This window comes from Erpetoichthys calabaricus, chromosome 7 (assembly GCF_900747795.2).
Source record: "Erpetoichthys calabaricus chromosome 7, fErpCal1.3, whole genome shotgun sequence".
NCBI classification, from domain to species: domain Eukaryota; kingdom Metazoa; phylum Chordata; class Cladistia; order Polypteriformes; family Polypteridae; genus Erpetoichthys; species Erpetoichthys calabaricus.
Window position 1 is genome coordinate 13,675,966 of NC_041400.2, and position 20,253 is coordinate 13,696,218.

General features: G+C 40.7%; 1 protein-coding gene across 2 annotated transcripts in view; it reads right to left on the minus strand.

Annotated features, from left to right (window-relative positions):
• The window catches only part of katnal2 (katanin p60 subunit A-like 2), a 54,792-nt gene extending 34,820 nt beyond the window's left edge, over positions 1-19,972 (minus strand). The window contains exons 1-6 of one of the 2 annotated variants that reach the window (XM_051929798.1): positions 19,136-19,972; positions 11,653-11,723; positions 7,477-7,643; positions 5,880-5,919; positions 4,547-4,673; positions 2,184-2,282 (exon numbers count right to left, since the gene is read on the minus strand). In XM_051929798.1, the coding sequence (XP_051785758.1) occupies positions 2,184-2,282; positions 4,547-4,673; positions 5,880-5,919; positions 7,477-7,643; positions 11,653-11,723; positions 19,136-19,192 (561 nt within the window). In that variant the 5' untranslated portion in view covers positions 19,193-19,972. The remainder of the gene's footprint in view (positions 1-2,183; positions 2,283-4,546; positions 4,674-5,879; positions 5,920-7,476; positions 7,644-11,652; positions 11,724-19,135) is intronic. The other variant, XM_028805982.2, reaches the window with a different exon arrangement.
• Positions 19,973-20,253: the final 281 nt, after the last annotated feature.

Below are 20,253 nucleotides of genomic sequence, written 5' to 3' on the forward strand. Positions count from 1 at the left end.
TATATTACGGAGATGCTGTCTAAGTCCTCAAGACCGATCAATATTTTTTCCGGCGTAGAGGTAGGTGGGAGGTGAGGGGAAATTGGGGAGGTTCTGTTTAACAAAGTTTCTAATTTGAAGGTAATGTTGCTGGAAAGTTAAATTTAGAGTGTAATTGTTCGTAGGATGTAAAGACGTTGTCTATGTACAGATCTCTAAGTGATTTAATCCTGAATGTTTTCCAGACATTAAAAACTGCATATGTTTGAGAGGATGGAAAAAGGTGGTTCTCGTGCAGAGGTGCCACAGATAAGGGGATATAGGACATTTTAGATAAGGAGCAAACACCTAGCTAGCCTAAAGTACCCACTCTAGCTCCTAAATGACTGGTGTGTGCTGCAAATTTTCTATTCTATTTACATTAAACAGGAAGTGAAACATTGATTTCCAGTAGAAGTTCAAAAGGCCTATTTGATTAAATAGACCATTTATCTGTTCAGTCCAGGTTAGGGTCATAGGGGCTATGTCTTTCCTAGTAATACTTGGAGGGAAGTAGGAACCAGTCTTAATGAGGCACCAGTCCATTACTGCACGCACGCATACACACATGCACACACCAATAATCACTCACACTGGGCCAGTTTAGATTTGACAGTTAACCTAATACATAACTCTATGCGATATGGAATGAAAGCTAAAGTACTGGAGGGAATCTCTGGCAGACACAGTGTGAATGTGAAAACTCTATACAGAAAGTGCGTTGCCTGGGATTAGAACCCAAAGCTCTGGAGCTGTAAGTCAGCAGCACTAAACACTGTACCACTTATTTACTAAAATAACACATAACCCCATGACCAGAATAATAAAATGTAAATTCCTTGTGTGTCCAGACATTTTTCCAAGTATCAAAATGACTGTAAAATTAGCACTGTGGTTGACATATGGTGGATTCATATGGTATTCAGACCGCTTCACTTTCTGCACATTTTACTGTGAAGATGATTTAATTTTAAATGGATAAATTTGACATTGTTGCCTATCAAACTACACTCAATAGCCCATAATGACAAAGTGAAAAAATGTTTTCAGAAAGGTTTCCAAATTGACTAAAAATAAACAACTGAAATCTCTCATTCATATACGTATTCAAACCCTGTGGCGTGGTACTCCAAATTGTCTTCAAGTGCACCCTGTTTGCTTTAATTCTTGTTGAGATGTTTCTGGAACTTTATTGGAGTCCACCTATGGAAAACTGAAGTGGGTATCGTTTGGAAAGGCAAACCTGCACCTTTGTATAGAAGGTTCACAATTCACACTGCATGTCAGAACAAAAACCAAGCCATGAAGAACTCTCTGTAGACTTCCGTGATCAAACTATGGTGAGGCACAGATCAGGACAAGGGGATAAAACCATTTCTAAAGCTTTCACAGAAGCACTGTGGCCTCAATGATTGTGAAACAAAAGACGTTTAGAACCACTTGGACTCTGCCTAGAGTTGGCTGTCCGGCCAGACTCAGTAGTTAGGGTAGAAAGGCTTTGGTCAGAGCAGAGCTCCATGTGCTATGTCTAGCAAAGTTCAGACACTGTTCATCACCTGCCTAATTCCATCTGTTGGGGGAATCATGGTGGTGGGAGCATCATGCTGAGGGGATGCCTCTCAGCAGCACGGTGGGAGAACCTGTCTGAAGGACAACCATCTCAGAAGCACTCCATTAATTTGACATTTATGATAGAGTGGCTAGATGGACGTCAGTCTGAAATAAAAGGAATATAATAGCCCACTTGCAGTTTGCCAAACGGCATTTAAAAGGACCCTGAGAAGACGAAGAATAAGATTTTCGGGATTGATGATACAAAAATTAAACACTTTAGGCAAAACTCAAAACACTATGTCTGGCAAACACCAAGCAATACTCATCACCTGCCTAATACCATCCCTACAGTGAAGCATGGTGGTGGAAGCATCATGCCATGGGGGTGCTTCTCAGCGGCAGAAACACAAAGTGTGGACAGAATTGAGAGAAGGATGAATACAGCCTAGTATAGAGAGGTCCTTGAAGAAAATCTGCTCCAGAGTGCACACGACATCAGGCTGAAATTTGAAATTCAACCTGCAACACAATAAAGTGGGCAGAAACTGAAGAGGTCTGAATGTTTTCTGAATCCACTGTAGATTATCAAGGATATATAAAAAAAAAATTACCTTTTTCATATGTGTGCCATTCCCCCCTCCATTTCTGTTGATAGAAGACACATTTAAACCGAAATCTCCAGTTTCAGGAGGTTTTGAGAGACCATTGTCCTAAAACAAAAAAAAAAAGAAATTGAACACATTTTTTCATTGTCCAAAACATAGCCAAGTAAAATATTGGTAGCAACTTTAAAATGAAGAACGGGCATGAATACTTGCTAGTTAACTAGTAATCAAATGAAAAAGAAATCAGAAGACCCAAAGAAGCACAGAAGGGTGGTGATATGTACGTAAATACACACAGACCAATCATCCAGGTTTCAAGACAAAATGCATACACTACAAAATTCTTACAACCCGTAGTGTAATAAACTTCACTGTAAAAGATTCAGCAGGCATATCACATGCACTTCAGATCAGGTCATCCACCTGAAGCTAAGCATGTGTGGGCCCAGCCAGTACCTGGATGGGAGACCAAACAGGAAACGCTTAAGTTGCCGCTTAAAGAAATGTTTGTGAGGCCAGCAGGGGGTGCTTACCCTGTGGTTTGAATGTGGATCCCAATGCCCAAGTGCAGTGACAGGGACACCATACTGTAAATATGGTGCCATCCTTCAGATTAGACATACCTGTAAATCCAACTACATAAGACTCTCTGTGGTCATAAAAGATCCCTGGGCATCCTTTACAAAGAGTGGGGTGTATCCCAATGCCCAGGCTAAATTGTCCCCTATGGCCTGGTAATTCTGGACCCTTAATCATTCCCTGTCTCTAATTGACTCTCTCTTTCTCACCCCTTCGCCACCTAATAACTCATGTGTGGTGAGCGTTCTGTCACAATAATGGCTACTATCGCATCATCCAGAAGGATGCTACACATTAGTGGTGGTTGAAGTGGCTCCCCATTCACTATGAAAAGCACTTTGAGTAGGAAGAAAAGTGCTATATAAATGCAAAGAATTATTATTATTACTAGCCGATGCCCGCCGCAACATACGGCGGTGTAAGAATAGGAACGGAAAACTGTGAGAAACGAATTCAGAAATCAAGAAGAAATAAATACTTCTTGAAAGATGCAGTGTGCATGTAGAATTTCCGGCTAAGCAGGATTACATGTGAAAGTGATAAATAAAGCAGGCTTTCCGAATTTACGTACTATGGCCATGGCATCCTGATAGTTTTGTTGCATGTACCTTGGACTTCCTGGAAATGTGGATGGTAATATGTTCATTTTGCCTACACGTATGTTGTTATTTTCAGCATTTGCTTGCAGTGCGTCTGATAGTCCTTTGTATTAATCTTGTTGATGTAATCTGAGATTGTTAAAACAGAGGGCGCGCGTCTAAACTTACGCATCTACAACGTACTGTTGGAATAGTTTGCCACTGGAGTGCAAAATACTAAATGTATTCCTCATTGCTAATCTGTACATGTAAAATTGGCATCGAGTAAGCCTTATTCACTTGGCGGTGTTTTTATCGGGAACATGTTGTAAATCTTTGTGCCAGCCAATGTCTCCGTAACGGAATAAAAGTGGGTAAACCATAGGATCGCAATTCATATTGAGCGTGGCAATCTGTTTACAGGAGTTGGCTATGGGATAGATGCAAATGTCCCTTTCGGCAGGCGGTCCGCCATCTTCTCCGATGAAAATCACTGCAACATCAGTGTGACATGTCGGGGCATTGTATCGTCATAAATCCTGCCTAGGGTTTTCCTTGACAACCATTCGTACAGATGCTGTTGGATTGGACTCAGCGATTTCATGCATGTGTTTGTATGATTTAACAAAGGAGTTGATGGTTCTGAGCATGGAATCTCGCTGGAGAAGTACATTTTCGCTGCATGCGGAGTTTGCTTTATTTTGTAAGCGTACTTCAGTAGCTTGCGCTGTGTTAATAACATACAACTGTCCATATCCTGGAGAGGTAGAAGTGTTAGCGTATAGTGGAGAGATTTGGTAATAAATTTGCCTGTGTATTTTAAAACAGTATGGTCCGTGGCCAGGAGCTTGAGTTATCTGTGCACCCATGGAAGAAACGCTACAGAAGAGTTGTATTCTCAAATGTGTTCACGATAATTTTTAGCTTCTGATGTTTGCTGTGTAAGAAGCTGTTGTAAAGACACAGGTGGCTCCCGCAAAGGTGGTAAAGCTACTTTATCGTTGTGGCAGCACCTCGAGTACTTGTTGGATGTATTACGCTCAGCAGGTCAGTATAGTGCATGACATGGAAGAGGACGAATAGGAATCAAGAAATGCCGTGTCAGCTGCGTGTGGGCAGGACCGGTTTTGAAGTGGAAGCAGGACGAACCAGAAAAGAAATATATATAAGAGATTATTATTAAAAGAAAATTTAATAAACAGTGGTACTCACTATCTTTGAACTGTCTTTCGCCATTGCTTTTGGTTCTGTTTTTTTTCCCAGTGCTTTAGAGGAAGGTCGCTGTGCAGTACTGGACTGACTAATTCTAGGAAGGTTGTGGGCTGAAGAACTGGGTGTCCTGAGAAAAATAACATGTGTTAAAATGCATATACCGTTCCTGTTCTAAGCAAATTGTGCCTGTGCTAATGTATTGTAGTCACAAATAGCTGCAATTTCCAAATTACAGAACAAAGGTTAATGTTAACTGCAAAGGTAAACTATTAAAACCCTAAAAGCATAAAAAATGTATATGCCAATGTGTCAGCTTTATTAGATCTACCAGCCTGAAAGCTCAATAAGCAACAGCATCATAAGCAGAGACAATAATAAATAAGCCAGTAGTACCAATCAAATATCAATATTTATGTAATATGGCCGGACTACCACTGATGAGACTATGGTAAATTCAGTGTTTGGACTGGAAAAAAAAATACTGAGCGTACTCTATTTATGGTGATACAGTGACATTGTATCAAATAATTGAGGGATGAAGGGTGGAGATTCTTGAAGAGGTGCTGGTACTCACTGGAACACTAAGATAGTGGCTCATAAACTTTTTTTTCTGGCAACCCAATCTTGCCTTTTTTTTCTTTCTTTGAGACCCAGAATCTCTGCTGACCATCATTTCCCCCTGCTCCCCCTTGGATAATCGCTGCCAAAAGTCAGACCCTGTCCTGTTTGGAAAATCATCACGTTCAGTCATACTGGAGAAATGGCATTTGATTAAACTGTCCAAACTGTGCAAAACACTCTGCAAACCATACATGCCTCTTTCCCAGTGTGTGCTACTTTGAATCACGACTCTGCGCGACACAAACGCAGATGACCCATAATTTAAAGATCTATGCAAGTATGGAGTGGAGTGGTGGCTCCGAGAATAAGGATTTGCACTGGTAATCGGAAGGTTGCCGGTTCGAATCCTGTAGACGCCAAAAGTAACTCTACTTTGTTGGGCCCTTGAGCAAGACCCTTAACCTGCAATTTCTCCGTCCTGGGTATGATGTTAATCTGCATCCAGCCCTGCATGTAGGCCCTCCAACCTGCAGGGAAAAACCTGGAGGTTGGTGGCAGAATTGGCACTACGGCCACCATAAAAAAACCTCACACTGGTTCCATTCCATCTGAACTTGTTTGGTGACGAGGTGTCACCCGTTGCATGGCTACACTCGGGTCCCAATCTGGGATCCTGAGTTGGTTCATCATGTGGTGGGTGCGGCAATGTGCTGTATCAGTGCGAGCTCCTAGCCTCTCCTCTCCTCTCCTCCATGCAAGTATGATACATTACCTTTTACATTTCCCTCCACTCCTTGGGTGTTTATTTCCTCCTACAATAAAGAAAAGATGATTTTTAAAGTTAAATGAATAAAAATGTTTAAACCTGATCTTGTAGTTTTGCACTTGTTATTTTATACTGTCACACTTTCAGAGCTTCAGGATCTAAGGAAGGCAGGACCCTTTACACTCTGGCCAAAGGAAAATATTCAGAAGATAATTATGATACCAGAAAAAATAGTAAGAATTGCAATATAATATTAAAAACACAGGGTGGATGGGTGATGCAGTGGTAGCACTTCTGCCTTGTAGTAAGGAGACCAGGGGGCACATGTTGGGTCCTTTGCGTGGAGTCTACATGTTATTCTCATATCTGTGTGGGTTTCCACTGGATAGTCCGGTTTCCTCCCACTGTCCAAATACATGCAGGTTAGGTGCATTGGTAATGCTAAATTTGCCCGTGTGTGTGTGATTGCCCTGTGATAGACTGGTGCCCAGTCCAGGGTTTGTTCCTGCCTTGCGTCCTATGCTAACTGAGATAGGCTCCAGCACCCCTTGTAACCATATTCAGAACTAATTGAGCTAGATAATGACTGACTAACTACTATTAAAAACCCCTCCATATTTCTAACTTATCAATGAGAATGTACAGTATGGAAATGCAAGAATGATACATAAAGTAACTTTTTTAAACCCATTTCTTATTAAAGAGTTGATTGGGAGTTGGAGCTTATAGCAGCATAATCAGGTACACAAAAGTATCTAAACCAGGATGCAGGTCCACTGGAGGGCATTTTCAATGTATGTGTTCTACATAGCATCATGCTATGGGGGTGCTTCTCAGAGGAATAGTGGGGGAGACTGGTCAGAATTGAGGGAAGGATGAATGCAGCCAAATACACTGCAAACACTGTGTTTGCAAAGACCAAGACTTGCTCAACACCTGTCAAATACATCCCCTGCAGTGAAGCATAGAGGTAACAGCATCATGCCATGGGTGTGGTTCATGGTGGCACAAGCAGGGAGTCTCATCAGAATTGAGGGAAGGGTGAATGCAGCCAAATATAGAATGGTCCTTGAAGAAACCCTGCTCTAGAATGCATGTAATGGTTCACCTTTTAGCATGACAATGTCCCAAAGCATACAATGCCGGGGTGGCTTTGGGCCAGGTCTCATCTTTTGAGTCCTTAATATGTTGGGAGAGCCCTGAAGATGGCACTTCCCATCTAATCTAATGGAGCTTGAGGGGATCTGCCACAAAGAATGGGATAAACTGCCCAAATCCAGTAAAACATGCGCTTTCCCCATTAGAAAGTTAGAACATTTTTGACAAGAACAGAATATTCTGCCCAGTCCTAACCACCTAATTTCTCCAAAATAACACTGAGTCGATAAAACTGTGCCAAACTTAAATGCACCACATGCATATGCATTATCTTACCACATGCATTAAAAGTATCAACTAAAAAGACTGAATCTTTTATGTACAAACTAACTATTTTGGAATAAGAAATGTAAATACTATCCTATCCCTAAATGTGTGGCTTAATTATAAAGAATAGCATAATGCAATGTACAATTATTTATTTAAAAGAGTAAACCTACTGTACCTGTCTCTGCACACTTTTTTGTGAGCTTTGGGTATTTCTGGAACTTTACGTAATAGTAGCTCTCATATTCCATTAGGACGGTCTCCAAATCAATGTTGTCACACACTTCATACCGACGTAGGTCTAGATTTGTCTCTTGTTCTAATGCATTTGCGGCATCTAAATATCTGAAGAAAATATCCATACATAAAAGGAAAATAAAAAAAAGACAATTTGCACTTAAAATTTTTTTAAATAATATGTAAGCATTGTTAAGAAAACTGTACTATACAGTATAATGAAAAGTATACAGTGGATTCAGAAAGCATTTACACCCCTTCACTTTCTGCACACTTTAGTGTGTTGTAGATTTCATTTTAAATGGATAAACTTGCCATTTTTGCCCATCAGTCTACACACAGTAACCCACAATGACAAAGTGAAAACCTGCTTTAATTCTCCTTGAGATGTGTCGAGAACTTGATTGGAGTTCACTCGTGGCAAACTGAATTGATTGGACAGGTGTACCTGTGTCTATAAGGCCCCACAAATCACAATGACTGAAGAACAAAAACCAGGCCATGAAGTCTGACGAACTCTGTGCATACCTGCACATAGAGCAAATTGTTGTGAGACATAGATCAGGGCAAATGGGACAAAACTAAAGCTTTGAGCATTCTCAGTGACCTCAATAATTGTGAAATGGAACAAGTTTGGAACCACCAGTATTTCTAGTGTTAGTGAACCAGCCAAACTGAAAAACTAGGTAGGAACCTGATGATCACTCTAACACTCTTCAGAAGTCCTCTTCTGAGACAGGAGAACCTGTCAGAAGAATGACCATCTCAGCAGCACTCCATCGACCAAGTGTGTATGACAGCCTGCTTAGAGTTTGCGAAATGGCATTTAAAGGATTCTAAGAGCATGAGGAAAGATTCTGTAGTCTGGTCAGACAGAAATTTTACCGTGTGGGCAGAACTGCAAACACTGTGTTGGCAAAGACCAAGAATTGCTCACCATCTGTCAAATACATCCCCTGCAGTGAAGCATAGTGGTAACAGCATCATGCCATGGCTGTGGTTCACGGTGGCACAGCCAGGGAGTCTCATCAGAATCGAGATAAGGGTGAATGCAGCCAAATATACAGCAGCCTTTGAAGAAACCCTGTTCCAGATTCCACACAATGATTTATGTTTTTAGCACGATAATGACCCAAAGAATATAGCGAAGACAATGTGGAAGTGGCTATGGGACAAGTCTCTGAGTGTCTTTGAGTCCTTAACATGTTGAGAGAGCCCTGAAGATGGCACTTCCCATCTAATCTAATGGAGCTTGAGGGGATCTGCCACGAAGAATGAGATAAACTGCCCAAATCCATCTGTGCAAAGCCTGTAGAGAATTAACCAAGAAGACTAAAAGCTGGAAATGCTGCCAAAGAGGCTTCTGCAAAATACTGAATTAGGTCTGAATACTTATACAGTATCAATGAGAGTTGTCTATTTTTATTAAATTTGCAAAACTTTCTGAAAACGTTTTCACTTTGTCATTATGGAATGTGCAGTGTAAACTGATAGACAAAAAAAATCCACTTAAAATTAAATCTAAAAAAGACAATAAAGTGTGCAGAAAGTGAAGAGGTCTGATTACTTTCTGACTCCACTGTAGATTATTTTCCTTGTCTTCTTCTTGTGGTGCTTGAAGGGATGGGCCCCCCAGTGCTACAGATGAATAACCATCCTAAGGCTATATACCGTAAGTCCTGAGTTACGTAATGTAATTTTTGTAATGTTCTTGTTCGGCTTATTTTAGGATTCCCTAGTTTTGTAAATGTTCTTGTTTAGATTATTCTGGTTTCTGAAACTTTTGTCTCTGATTTGGATTTTTTTTTGGATTATGGACTTGGCTTTGTTCTATTTTGGTTTGCCTCTTAGGCAAGCAATTGTAACATTTTCTAATCTTACTTTGTTTTGGAGTCTTTTGTTATTGATTATTATTAAGGATGATTGTTTTGTTATTTTGGGGCTGGGGGTTCACAGTTACTCTCTTAAATTCAAGATTTATAAATGTTGACTCCTTCTCCTCTACTCCCTTTCATCTGTCCTTCTTAATTTTTGGGAGCCAGGTTTACTTTGCAGTAGGTGAATATTTCTATCATTCAGTGTACTTTAAAAAAATTCTCTGTGCTTCTTTTTGTTTACAGCTGTCCCTTTTTTCTGTAATGCTGAATCAGATTTTTTGCTACCACTTTTTTTATGGGCGCTGCCATTTTCAGTCAGAGTGCATCTCGAGAAACAAAGTAATTAATGTCATTGATGTGACAATATAAAATGTAGTGCATCAAACACATCATTCTCTAAGTTTGTGGAAATCTGAAAAAAAAAAAGTGTGTGTGTGTATTTTCTAAGTGCTTTAGGTTCCAGATTGTTTGTTTTTATTTCCTTACAATAATTCCTTGATTATAGTTTTAGTAGTGACAATGATAGTACAAAACTCTGGTTTCAAGTATTACTCCAATCAGTGTTTTCTCTCCTGGTTATCAGCATATCTCAGCCAGCTTTTCATTGCACAAGGCATGACAAGGATCTTCAGGACAGTTTTTGAAATTGGGTTTTGTAAACCTGAACATCACAATGGCCATTCCTTCAAAGGGCAGCTGCTGTCTTGTGTCTGACGGTGCTGGTGTAGGACCTGTTTATCACAACAGATAAACAAGAGTATTACTTATATATACTAGTGGGCTTCGCCCCCTGCTCGCTTCGCTCGCCAACCCCCGTGTTTGGTTTTCCGGATACACACTTTTAAGATTTTTTTTTCTTTGAATTGTTGCTATTTCATTAGTTTCACTTTTATTTCAGAACTTCTGTAAAAACAATATTTGTAATCTTCCGAGTCCCAATATGCTGAATCTTTTTAATGAGGTCAGGATAGGTTTGGAATTTCAGCACAGACAAAACAATCTACATCATCAGCAGTTAATAATTTTTTTTTTTTACAAAGTAAAAAAGTAAGTAGAGTTCTGCATTGGACTCCTGTCTGTAAAGTCGTGCTATTTTCCGCTCACAGTTCCAAAAGTACATGGGGTTACCAAGGTGATACCCCAGCTTTTGTCTAGGTTTTTGTACAAGGGCTAGACAGAACGTTTTTGACTCCTGGGGTAAATGTAGCTTTTTAAATAAGCAGACAGATAAATATATATACATGAACAAAGTAAGCAATAAATGCATGTGCGGTAAACTCCGTTTTTGAAATTCTAAAGATTCTTTATTTGTCACATGCATAGTTATACAGGACAACACGCAGTGAAATGAATCCTGATCCGCTTATCAAAAACTGTGCAAAGTTAGAAAAATATCAGTTAAATTAACACAAAGTCATAAATTGAAAGATAACAGTATAGTAGAACATAATAAATAAGTAAAATTATGTGAATAAAGTAGAATTAAGTGTTAAGGTGTAATAGTGTAGTAATTATTGTGCAAAACCAAAGTTAGACTAGTGCATAGTTAAATGAGGCAGTTTGTTTGTTTGCGCTACTGTGATCTTTACTTTCTTTTTTTATATTTTCTAATTTTCCTACTTTCATATCCTTTAACTTTCTCCACATGTGTATAGCGCCTTTTTTTTTGTTTTGTTTTTTGAGCCTTTCTAATTTCACTGCTTTCATAGTCTCTAACCTGCTCTGCATGTGTTTAGCGCCAACGTTTGTAAGCGTCTTTATGAAGTTCTACTTTGTCTTTTTACTCCAAGCTCCAATCTTGTGGCTCCCCTGCACCCCAGGGCAGTCGTCCTCTCGTGTCCCAGGGGAGGTATTGGTGCTCTCCCGGTCCTTCACGTCCCAGGCATCCTGACCGTGCAGCCGTCAATGACAATATATGCAGTATATATTGTCATTGACGGCTTCACAGTTATATGTACATATGTTACTACTAAGTGGAAATATAAAAAGGCAGTTAATTTGTTTCATCCTCAGAAGCTACTTAATCCTATAGGAGAGTTTCACGGGGGCCTTAGCCTCATTCAGCAGAAACCAGGAATGAGCTCTGGATTGACTGCCAGTCAGTTCTAAGACAAGAAGATAAATAATGGAGACAAATCAAGCTTGCAAAAAGAATCAATGAAAATAACATTAGAAATATTTTGCAACCCTTACTTCTAATGGTGAAATGACTTGAAAGAAATCACACAGATTATACATACCCTTCCTCAGACAAGTAATGAAGAACCAGAATTAAAAGATTCTTTCTTCTAGCTTCAGCTTTCATTTCATCCTTTTAAATGAGAAAAAGAAATGAAAATGACTTGCATCTGTTTAACAGTCAAGTTAATGTAAAACTAGAACGTTAGAACAATCTTAGACAAGCACAGACCATTCTGACCAACAAAGATCACCAGTCCTATCTACTTAATTCTTCCAAAATAACATGGAGTTTTAAAAGTACCTAAACATTCTGCTGTCTAACACAGTACTTGGTCACTTACTCCATGTGCCTGTGGATCTCTCTGAGAAAAAAAACTTCCTAATGTTTGTGTGAAATTTACCCTTAACAAGTTTCCAACTGTGTCTCCGTGTTCTTGATGAACTCATTTTAAAGTCACCGTCTCAATCCACTGGACTAATTGCCTTCATAATTGTAAACACTTCAGTCAGGTCTCCTCTTAATCTCCTTTTGCTGAAACTGTAAAGGCTCAGCTCTTTTAATCGTTGCTCATAACTCATCCCCAATGTCCTGGAATCAGCCTTGTTGCTCTTCTCTGGACTTTTTCCAGCACTGCTATGTCCTTTTTGTAGTCTGGACACCAAAATTGCACACAGTACTCCAATAAGACCTCACCTGTACATTATAAAGCTTCATCATGACCTCCTGTGACTTGTTCTCTACACTTCAAGACGTTATATAACCTGACATTCTGTTAGCTTTCTTAATGGCTTCTGAACACTGGCTGGCAGTTGACAGTGACAAGTCCACTACGACTCCTAAATCCTTTACATGAGGTGTATTTTCCAAGTTTCAGATCTCCCATTGTATATTCATAGGTAACATTTTTACTTCCTAAGTGTAATACTTTACATTTATTTGCATTAAATTTCATCTGCCACAAATCTACCCAGGCCTGTATGCTGTCCAAGTCCATCTATGATGATTTAACAGATTCAAGATTATCTGACAATCCACCTATCCTGGTATCATCTGCACACTTAACCTGCTTGTTATTTATATTCCAATCCAAATCATTTCTATATACCATATTTACGCATGTACCACGCACACATTTTTTCCCGAAAATTAGCATTAGAAAATCAAGTGCGTGTCATACACAAGGAAATTTTTTTCTGTAATATTTACTTCTTCTGCTTGGGCGGGCTCGCGCGCGCGCTCTCTCTCTCTCTCTCTCTCTCTCTCTCTCTCTCTCTCTCTCTCTCTCTCTCGCTCTTTTGTCATACAACAAAAACAGAAGTGCATTTTGCAGAAAACGTGCCCTAAACGCTTCCTAGACGATCACAACGCACGTCGTACACTGGGCAAATATTTTTCGCGATTTTCTTTGTAAAACTTAGGGTGGGCATCTTACACGAGTAAATACGGTATTAAAAATAGCAGTGACCCTAACACTGACCCCTGCTGGACACCACTCTTAACATCAGTCAAGTCTGCTAGGGTTCCTCAGACCCATCTAAAAACATCCCCCTGAACTCTCACCTCTTTTAATTTGATGCCCAACCTCTCATGTGGCACCTTATCAAATGCTTTTTGAAAGCCAAGATAAATAATATCATCTGCTCTACTCTGATCATATCCTTTTGTTGCTTCCTTATAGAATTCCAAACACGGCCTACCTTCTCTGAACCCATGGTAACTGTTCAGAAAAACTCCGTTCATGGCATGTGTTGCTCAATCTTTTCCTTAATAATTCTCCCATTAATTTATCTGTGATGCACATTAAGCTTACTAGCCTATAGTTGCTCGTATCTGCTCAATTACCTTTTTTTTTTTTTTTTTTTATAACCAGAAAATATTTGCCATTTTCCAGTTGTTCAGAATTTTCCCAGTGTCCAGTAACTTCCTAAAAATAACCCGTTATATCCTAACTACAGGGTCATGGTGGTCTGTTGGAGCCAATCCCAACCAACACAGGGTGCAAGGCAGGAAACAAACCCCAGGCAGGGCATCCACAGGGCGCACACACACTAGGGACAATTTAGGATCGCCAATGCACCTAACCTGCATGTCTTTGGATTGTGGGAAGAAACCCTCACAGACACGGGGAGAACATGCAAACTCCACGCAGGGAGGACCCAGGAAGTGAACCCGGGTCTCCTAACTGAGAGGCAGCAGCGCTACCCACTGCGCCACCGTGCCGCCCACAGTTTATTTATTTGTATTATATGTCTTTTTGTTCTTCTTATTATTATTAATGTGTACTTGAGTGTAGCAAGTAGACTACAAGAATGTATAAATAATGAAGGCCGGCAATTTAAGCACTTATGAGATTGTACCTAAGTGCACTGTGCCATTGTGACATTCTTTTGAGTAAATAAAGCTATTGTAATAATCATAACCTGCATGTCTTTGTCCATATAAACAACTGTAAATTTGCTTTTGCCTACCCCTGTATATACACTCACTAACCTCCTTAAGATCTTGAGGATAAATATTATCTGGTTCTGCTGATTTGTTTGATTTTAGCCGATTTAATCTGAGCAGCACTTCTCCCTCTACAACTTCCAAATCCTTCAGTACTTCTTTAGTAGTCCCTAATTAGGCAATTCTTTCTGCACCGAGACACAAACCCCTCCACCTGACTCCTCTCCTCTGTCTCATTCTCCTTTTACCAATACTGTACACCCCAAAAGTGCAGAATCATCTGAGAATTTCTACAAGTGACATCGTTGTATATTAGTCTACTCCAGTTACTCCTGTGTAAATATTTGATATGTTTTTACTGTGGAATACAGGTCAGACCAGGTCAGGTTAGGTTGGGGAGCATGCACTGGTACAGCGCGTCACTGCACCCACCACATGACTAAACAGCTTGGGATCCTGGTTGATAACAAACCCACCCTTCCACCCCCCCCCCAAAGAGACGCGCGGTCCAGTCCCACCCTCCGGAAAAAACCTTCTGTCTGCCACAGCCAGGTGTTACGTAGATGTCCCCTTGGCCTGGTCCAGCCACTTGGGTCCTCCTTCTGGGAATCGCACCACAAGGCTGTAGTGCTGTAACTGACGTTCCTTCACAATGCAGGTAATGTACCTCATTTGGGACTCCGTGAGCAGCTGCTCATTCGACACAAAGTCTAACCAATGGTACCCAAGGATTCTCCGAAGAGACACAGTACTGAAGGAGTCCAGTCTTCATTTCAGGTCACTGGATAATGTTCATGTCTCGCAACCATATAGCAAGACAGGAAACACCAGGACTCTAAAGCCTTGGACCTTCGTTCTTCTGCATAGATATCGGGAGCGCCACACACCCCTTTGCAGTAACCTCATGACCCCCCATGCTCTCCCAATCCGTCTACTGACTTCATAGGAAGAGTCACCAGAGACATGAATGCCACTGCCAAGGTAAGTAAACCTCTCAACGCGGTTGACTCTCTCTGCAGACAGACACAATGCTGATGGCCGTGCCCAAGAGGTCATTAAAGGCCTGGCTCTTGGTTTTTATCTAGGACACTTGCAAGCCCAGACACTCAGACTCCTCGCTCTGACTCTCGAACACCCCGATCACAGCGTCTATTGACTCCGCGAAGATCACAGCATCGTCAGAAAAGCCAAGACCAGTGAATCTCTCTTCAACAACAGATGCCTCACAGCCGCCGGACCCCATGACCCAGCAAGCATTGATTGGAGTAGGAGCAGAACACACCCCTGATGAACCCCAGAATCAACTGGGAAAAACACAGTGAGTGCTGTGCAGACTGGAGGCAGAACCTCTTTGGAATACATTGAAAATTATATCTGGTTGGTGGCACCTTTTAGTCAAACAAGTTCATTAATATTTTGCAATTCATAACTCACTCTTAATTATATATTGAATGCATACCCATATCAGTACCAGATTATAACTATTCAGTATAGTACAATATTCATCACCAGCAGGCTACAACAGATGATTCCTTCAAACTGGAATGTGACAAATTTGTATTTAATAGGCCAATGAATGATCTAATTTTGTTGTACAGTGATCCCTCGCTATAACACGCTTCGACTTTCACGGCTTCACTCTATCGCGATTTTTTCTCATACACGCTTACGTCACTACGCATGCGCTTTCTGATAACTTTTATCTAAGCCCCACGATGGCTCCTAAACGTGCTGCTTTTTCTAAGCCTTCTGACAATGAAACTAAGCGCCGGAGGAAGATGCTTACCATCCAGGAGAAGGTGAAACTCTTGGATATGATCAAAGATGGCAATACCCTACAAAAGCCTCCTCACGCATATGAAAAGACAGCGCCAGCAACTGCCTATCAAGATGTTCTTCAGCCGCACACCCAGACACCCACTGCCTACTCCTAGTACTCCTTCAGTGGAAGAAGACAACGACGCACCTGCTGAAGATACTGCACTACCTTGTCATGCTTGGGTCACAGATTTGCATAGAGACACAGGAGGTTGTAGAAAAAAAAGAACTTTATTCAAAGCACTGCAAACAAACATTTGTCTCATTTCAAAAGTTTAAACGTGCTCCATGACAAGTCAGAGATGACAGTTCCGCCAGGAGCAGAGAATGTCGGAGAGAGAGAGAGAAACAAAACAACCAATTCCAAAGCTGAGAGGCGCTGCACAATACTTTTAAGTAAGCGGAGTACTGCGTGAGAGGCTTATTGCACGTTATAGCGCAAGTAAGAAGGGTAAGGAGCAATGTGAAGGTAGACTGTCAGCTGTTTCAGGGGTTTTCCCAGGGGCGTCTGTGTCCTCTGAGGGTGCGATCAGCGCTCCAGCTTACAACCTGAAGACTCTCCTACTGAGCTCGTGCCTTCATAGGTTAGTGGTTGTGTGTAAGAACTGTGTGTGTGTGTAATTAAATGTACAGTACAATAATAATAATATGATATTTGTAACGTCTAATATGTCTTATTTTCTCTTATTTTGTCTAATATATTGGGTAATACGAGTGTAATGGTGACTAAAGGGTGTTATTTCATGTCTAGAGGGCTCTAATAATGTTAAAAAATGTATTTAGAAGGTCGTAAACAGGTTTTCATTACTCTAACTGCGAAAATATTCGATTTATAAATAAAGAATCCTACTTCGCGAAAATTCATTTATCGCGGTAGAGTTTGGAACGGATTAACCGTGATAAACGAGGGTTCACTGTATTTAATATAATATTGCTATTTTTTGATTCTAATATTATATTAACAACTATTATATCTTGTAATATGCCTATGCTGTAGATTTTAAGTGCATCACTCTATAATATTCACTTAGCCCTATCTGACCACCCCACTACAAATCTTGGACAGTCACACACATTTAGCATCACCAATCCATCTAACCTGAAGGTTTCTTTGGACTACATGAGGAAACTGGAGCTCCTGTGCATATGGGGAGAACATGCAAAATCCACACAGGTACCACCCAGGACTTGAACCGCAGTCTCCTTATTACAAGGCAGCTGCACTAGCACTGCACTACCATAGTCTGTGCATCAGTTAAAAGAAAAAACACACAAACAATGACTCTCTACTTTTAGAGGACCTGTATGGTATTTACAAATTACAAAGATATTAAGTCAAATTAAGGTTGTCTGTTTTAGAATGTCATTTTGCACATTACTTACGAAAAAAATGGTGCTTTTGGAATGTAGGAGAAAAACCCACATTGAGATAGTGACAACGTGTAAACTCTACGGTCGTGGCCAAAAGTTTTGAGAATGACCCAAGTATTGGTTTTCACAAAGTTTGCTGCTTCTGTGTTTTTAGATCTGTTTGTCAGATGTTTCTGTGGTATACTGAAGTAGAAGTACAAGCATTTCACAAGTTTCAAAGGCTTTTATTGACAATGACATTCAGTTTATGCAAAGAGTCCATATTTGCAGTGTTGGGCCTTCTTTCTTTTTCAAGACCTCTGCAATTCACCCTGGCAGGCTGGCAATCAACTTCTGGGCCCAATCCTGACTGATGGCAGCCCATTCTTGCATCATTAATGTTTGAAGTTTGTCAAAATTGGTGGATTTTTGTTTGAGGATTGACCACAAGTTCTCAATGCTATTAAGGTCTGGGGAGTTTCCTGGCCATTGACCCTAAATTTCGATGTTTTGTTCCCTGAGCCACTTAGTTATCACCTTTGGTTTACGACATGGTGCTCCATCATGCTGAAAAATGCATGGTTGGTCACCAAACTGTTCTTGGATGGTTGGGAGAACTTGCTCTCGGAGGATGTTTTGGTCCCATTCTTTATTCATGGCTGTGTTCTTAGGCAAAATTGTGAGTGAGCCCACTGCCTTGGTTGAGAAGCAACCCCACATGACATGAATGGTCTCAGGATGCTTTACTGTAGGCGTGACACAGGACTGATGGTAGCGCCGCTCACCTTTTCTTTTTTCCGTATGCCCCAAACAATCGGAAAGAGAGAATCAGCGAAAATGACTTTACCTAAGTCCTCAGCAGTCCAATCCCTGTACCTTTTACAGAATATCAGTCTGTCCTTGATGTTTTTCTTAGCTTCTTTCCTGACCTTCTTGACACCAGGCCATCCTCCAAAAGTTATCGCCTCACTGTGCGTGCAGATGCACTCACACCTGCCTGCTGCCATTCCTGAGCAAGATTTGCACTGGTGGTGCCCCGATTCCCGAGCCATGAATCAATTTTAGGAAACATTCCTGGAGCTTGCTGGACTTTCCTGGGCACCCTGAAACCTTCTTCAATTGAACCTTTCTATTCGAACTCAATCAGCATAACAAAGTGATCTCCTGCCTTGTCCTCGTCAACACTCTCACCAGTGTTATTGAAGGATCACTGAAATGATGTCAGCAGGTCATTTGGTGGGAGGCCTGAAATGCAGTGGAAATGGGTTTTTTGGGATGAAGATCATTTTGATGGCAAAGCGGGACTTTGCAGTTAGTTGCAATTCATCTGATCATTCTTCAGAACATTCTGGAGTATATGCAAATTGCCATCATAAAAACGGAGGCAGCAAACTTTGTTTAAATTAATATTTGTGTCATTTTCAAAACCTTTGGCCACAAATGTACACATACAGATTATGTAAAGAGGTCTGTTGTACAAAACGTAGCTGGGCCAGCAGAGGGCGGTGACATTCAGTCTATGCGCCTCAGGGACGTCACGTGACCGTCAAATGTGGTCGCCTAGGAAACGTTAGACTCTACTTTCTACAATGGAAGCAGCCGGTTTGGAAAAAACGATATATAAAGATAGGTGTGTAAATACACAAGCATAAAGTAAGCTGTAGCTGGTGCTCTCAGTCGCTCTCTCCCAAAATGAATTTTAAACTTTTGCTATGGTAGACTGTACTGTTCCACGTACGTTCCACAGCAGAGTGACACTTTTCATTCTTATCCCAGGTACTTCATTTTCAACAAACAACCAAAAAAAAAATCGTTTTAAAACAGCCGGCTAACAAGAAGTCGAACGTTCCTCCCGCTCACTCCTCTGACATGCATCATAAACGCTAATGTCTTAATGCTACTTTTTAGAATAATTTTCCATTACTTACCGCTTCTCTCGCCTGGTTGGCTGTTTTAATAGTCTGATAGGAAAGCTCCATAGTCATCTTGCGCTCTACACGAACGAATATTCACACCGTTCCTGCCCGCAAGTTAAACGTACACGAAATAAAGCATTTCTCTTGCAGCTTAGATGCACTTGTGAGAAAGAAGCCCGCGTAAGTAATTCACAATCAAGGACGCTACGTCCCTTGCGTGGACGCGTTCGCCCAGTTACGCCCCGACGTTGATTGACACGTGGTTGAGCCAATCAAGTCATGGCTTTCTAAACTCACCTATAGGGTGTCGCGATGCAGTCTTTTAATTTGTGACAGCAACGGGGCGATACTTTATTCACATACTTCAGTATTACTACTTTACTGTTATTGTCGAAAGATTATTGCTTAATAACGTTCATGATGGTGGTTTATAGCGTATTTTATTATAAAAAAAAATTTAAAAAGCATCGGGTCGATAAAATCACTACACTGGCTGCCTGTAGCGGGACTATAAAGTTCAGATCCTTGATGCTTACCTACATATTAGTTAGAATGTCAGCACTTGTAAATCTACGGAGACAATTCTGAGGTGCTATGCTCCTTCTCGCCCACTCAGGTCTGCTGGTGATCGGCGTCTGGTGATGCCACCTCTTCGTGACATTAAATCCCAGTTCAGATTTCTTTTCATGTGTAGTTGCTGGATGATGGAATGAGCTGCACAGCTTCATTCGAAATTCTAATAAGAAGCGTTGGAATACGCTCTTGTATGGTGAATTTCTGTCCGATATTTGTTAGGCTTTGTTGCCTATGAATTGTAACTTGCTTGTATTGTCCTCACCTCTTCATTTGTGATGATCAATTTTGTCACCTTGTCCCGTAACATTTGTTCCCAAATAGTCTGTTTACTCGATTTGCCTCCTCTTCATTATAAAACTTGGACTGATTAAAACTTTAATGAAAATGAAAAACAAGAAAGGGAAAAGATTTGTCATTTGAGATAGATGTTTCTACGAATAACTGATGCCAAGATCAGTACCTGTGCTATGTTATTTTGTGCCCTAGGGCAAGCTTACAAGTGTGCCAACCGACTGTTCGGTAACTGACCTGTACAGTTGCTACCCCCTTATGAT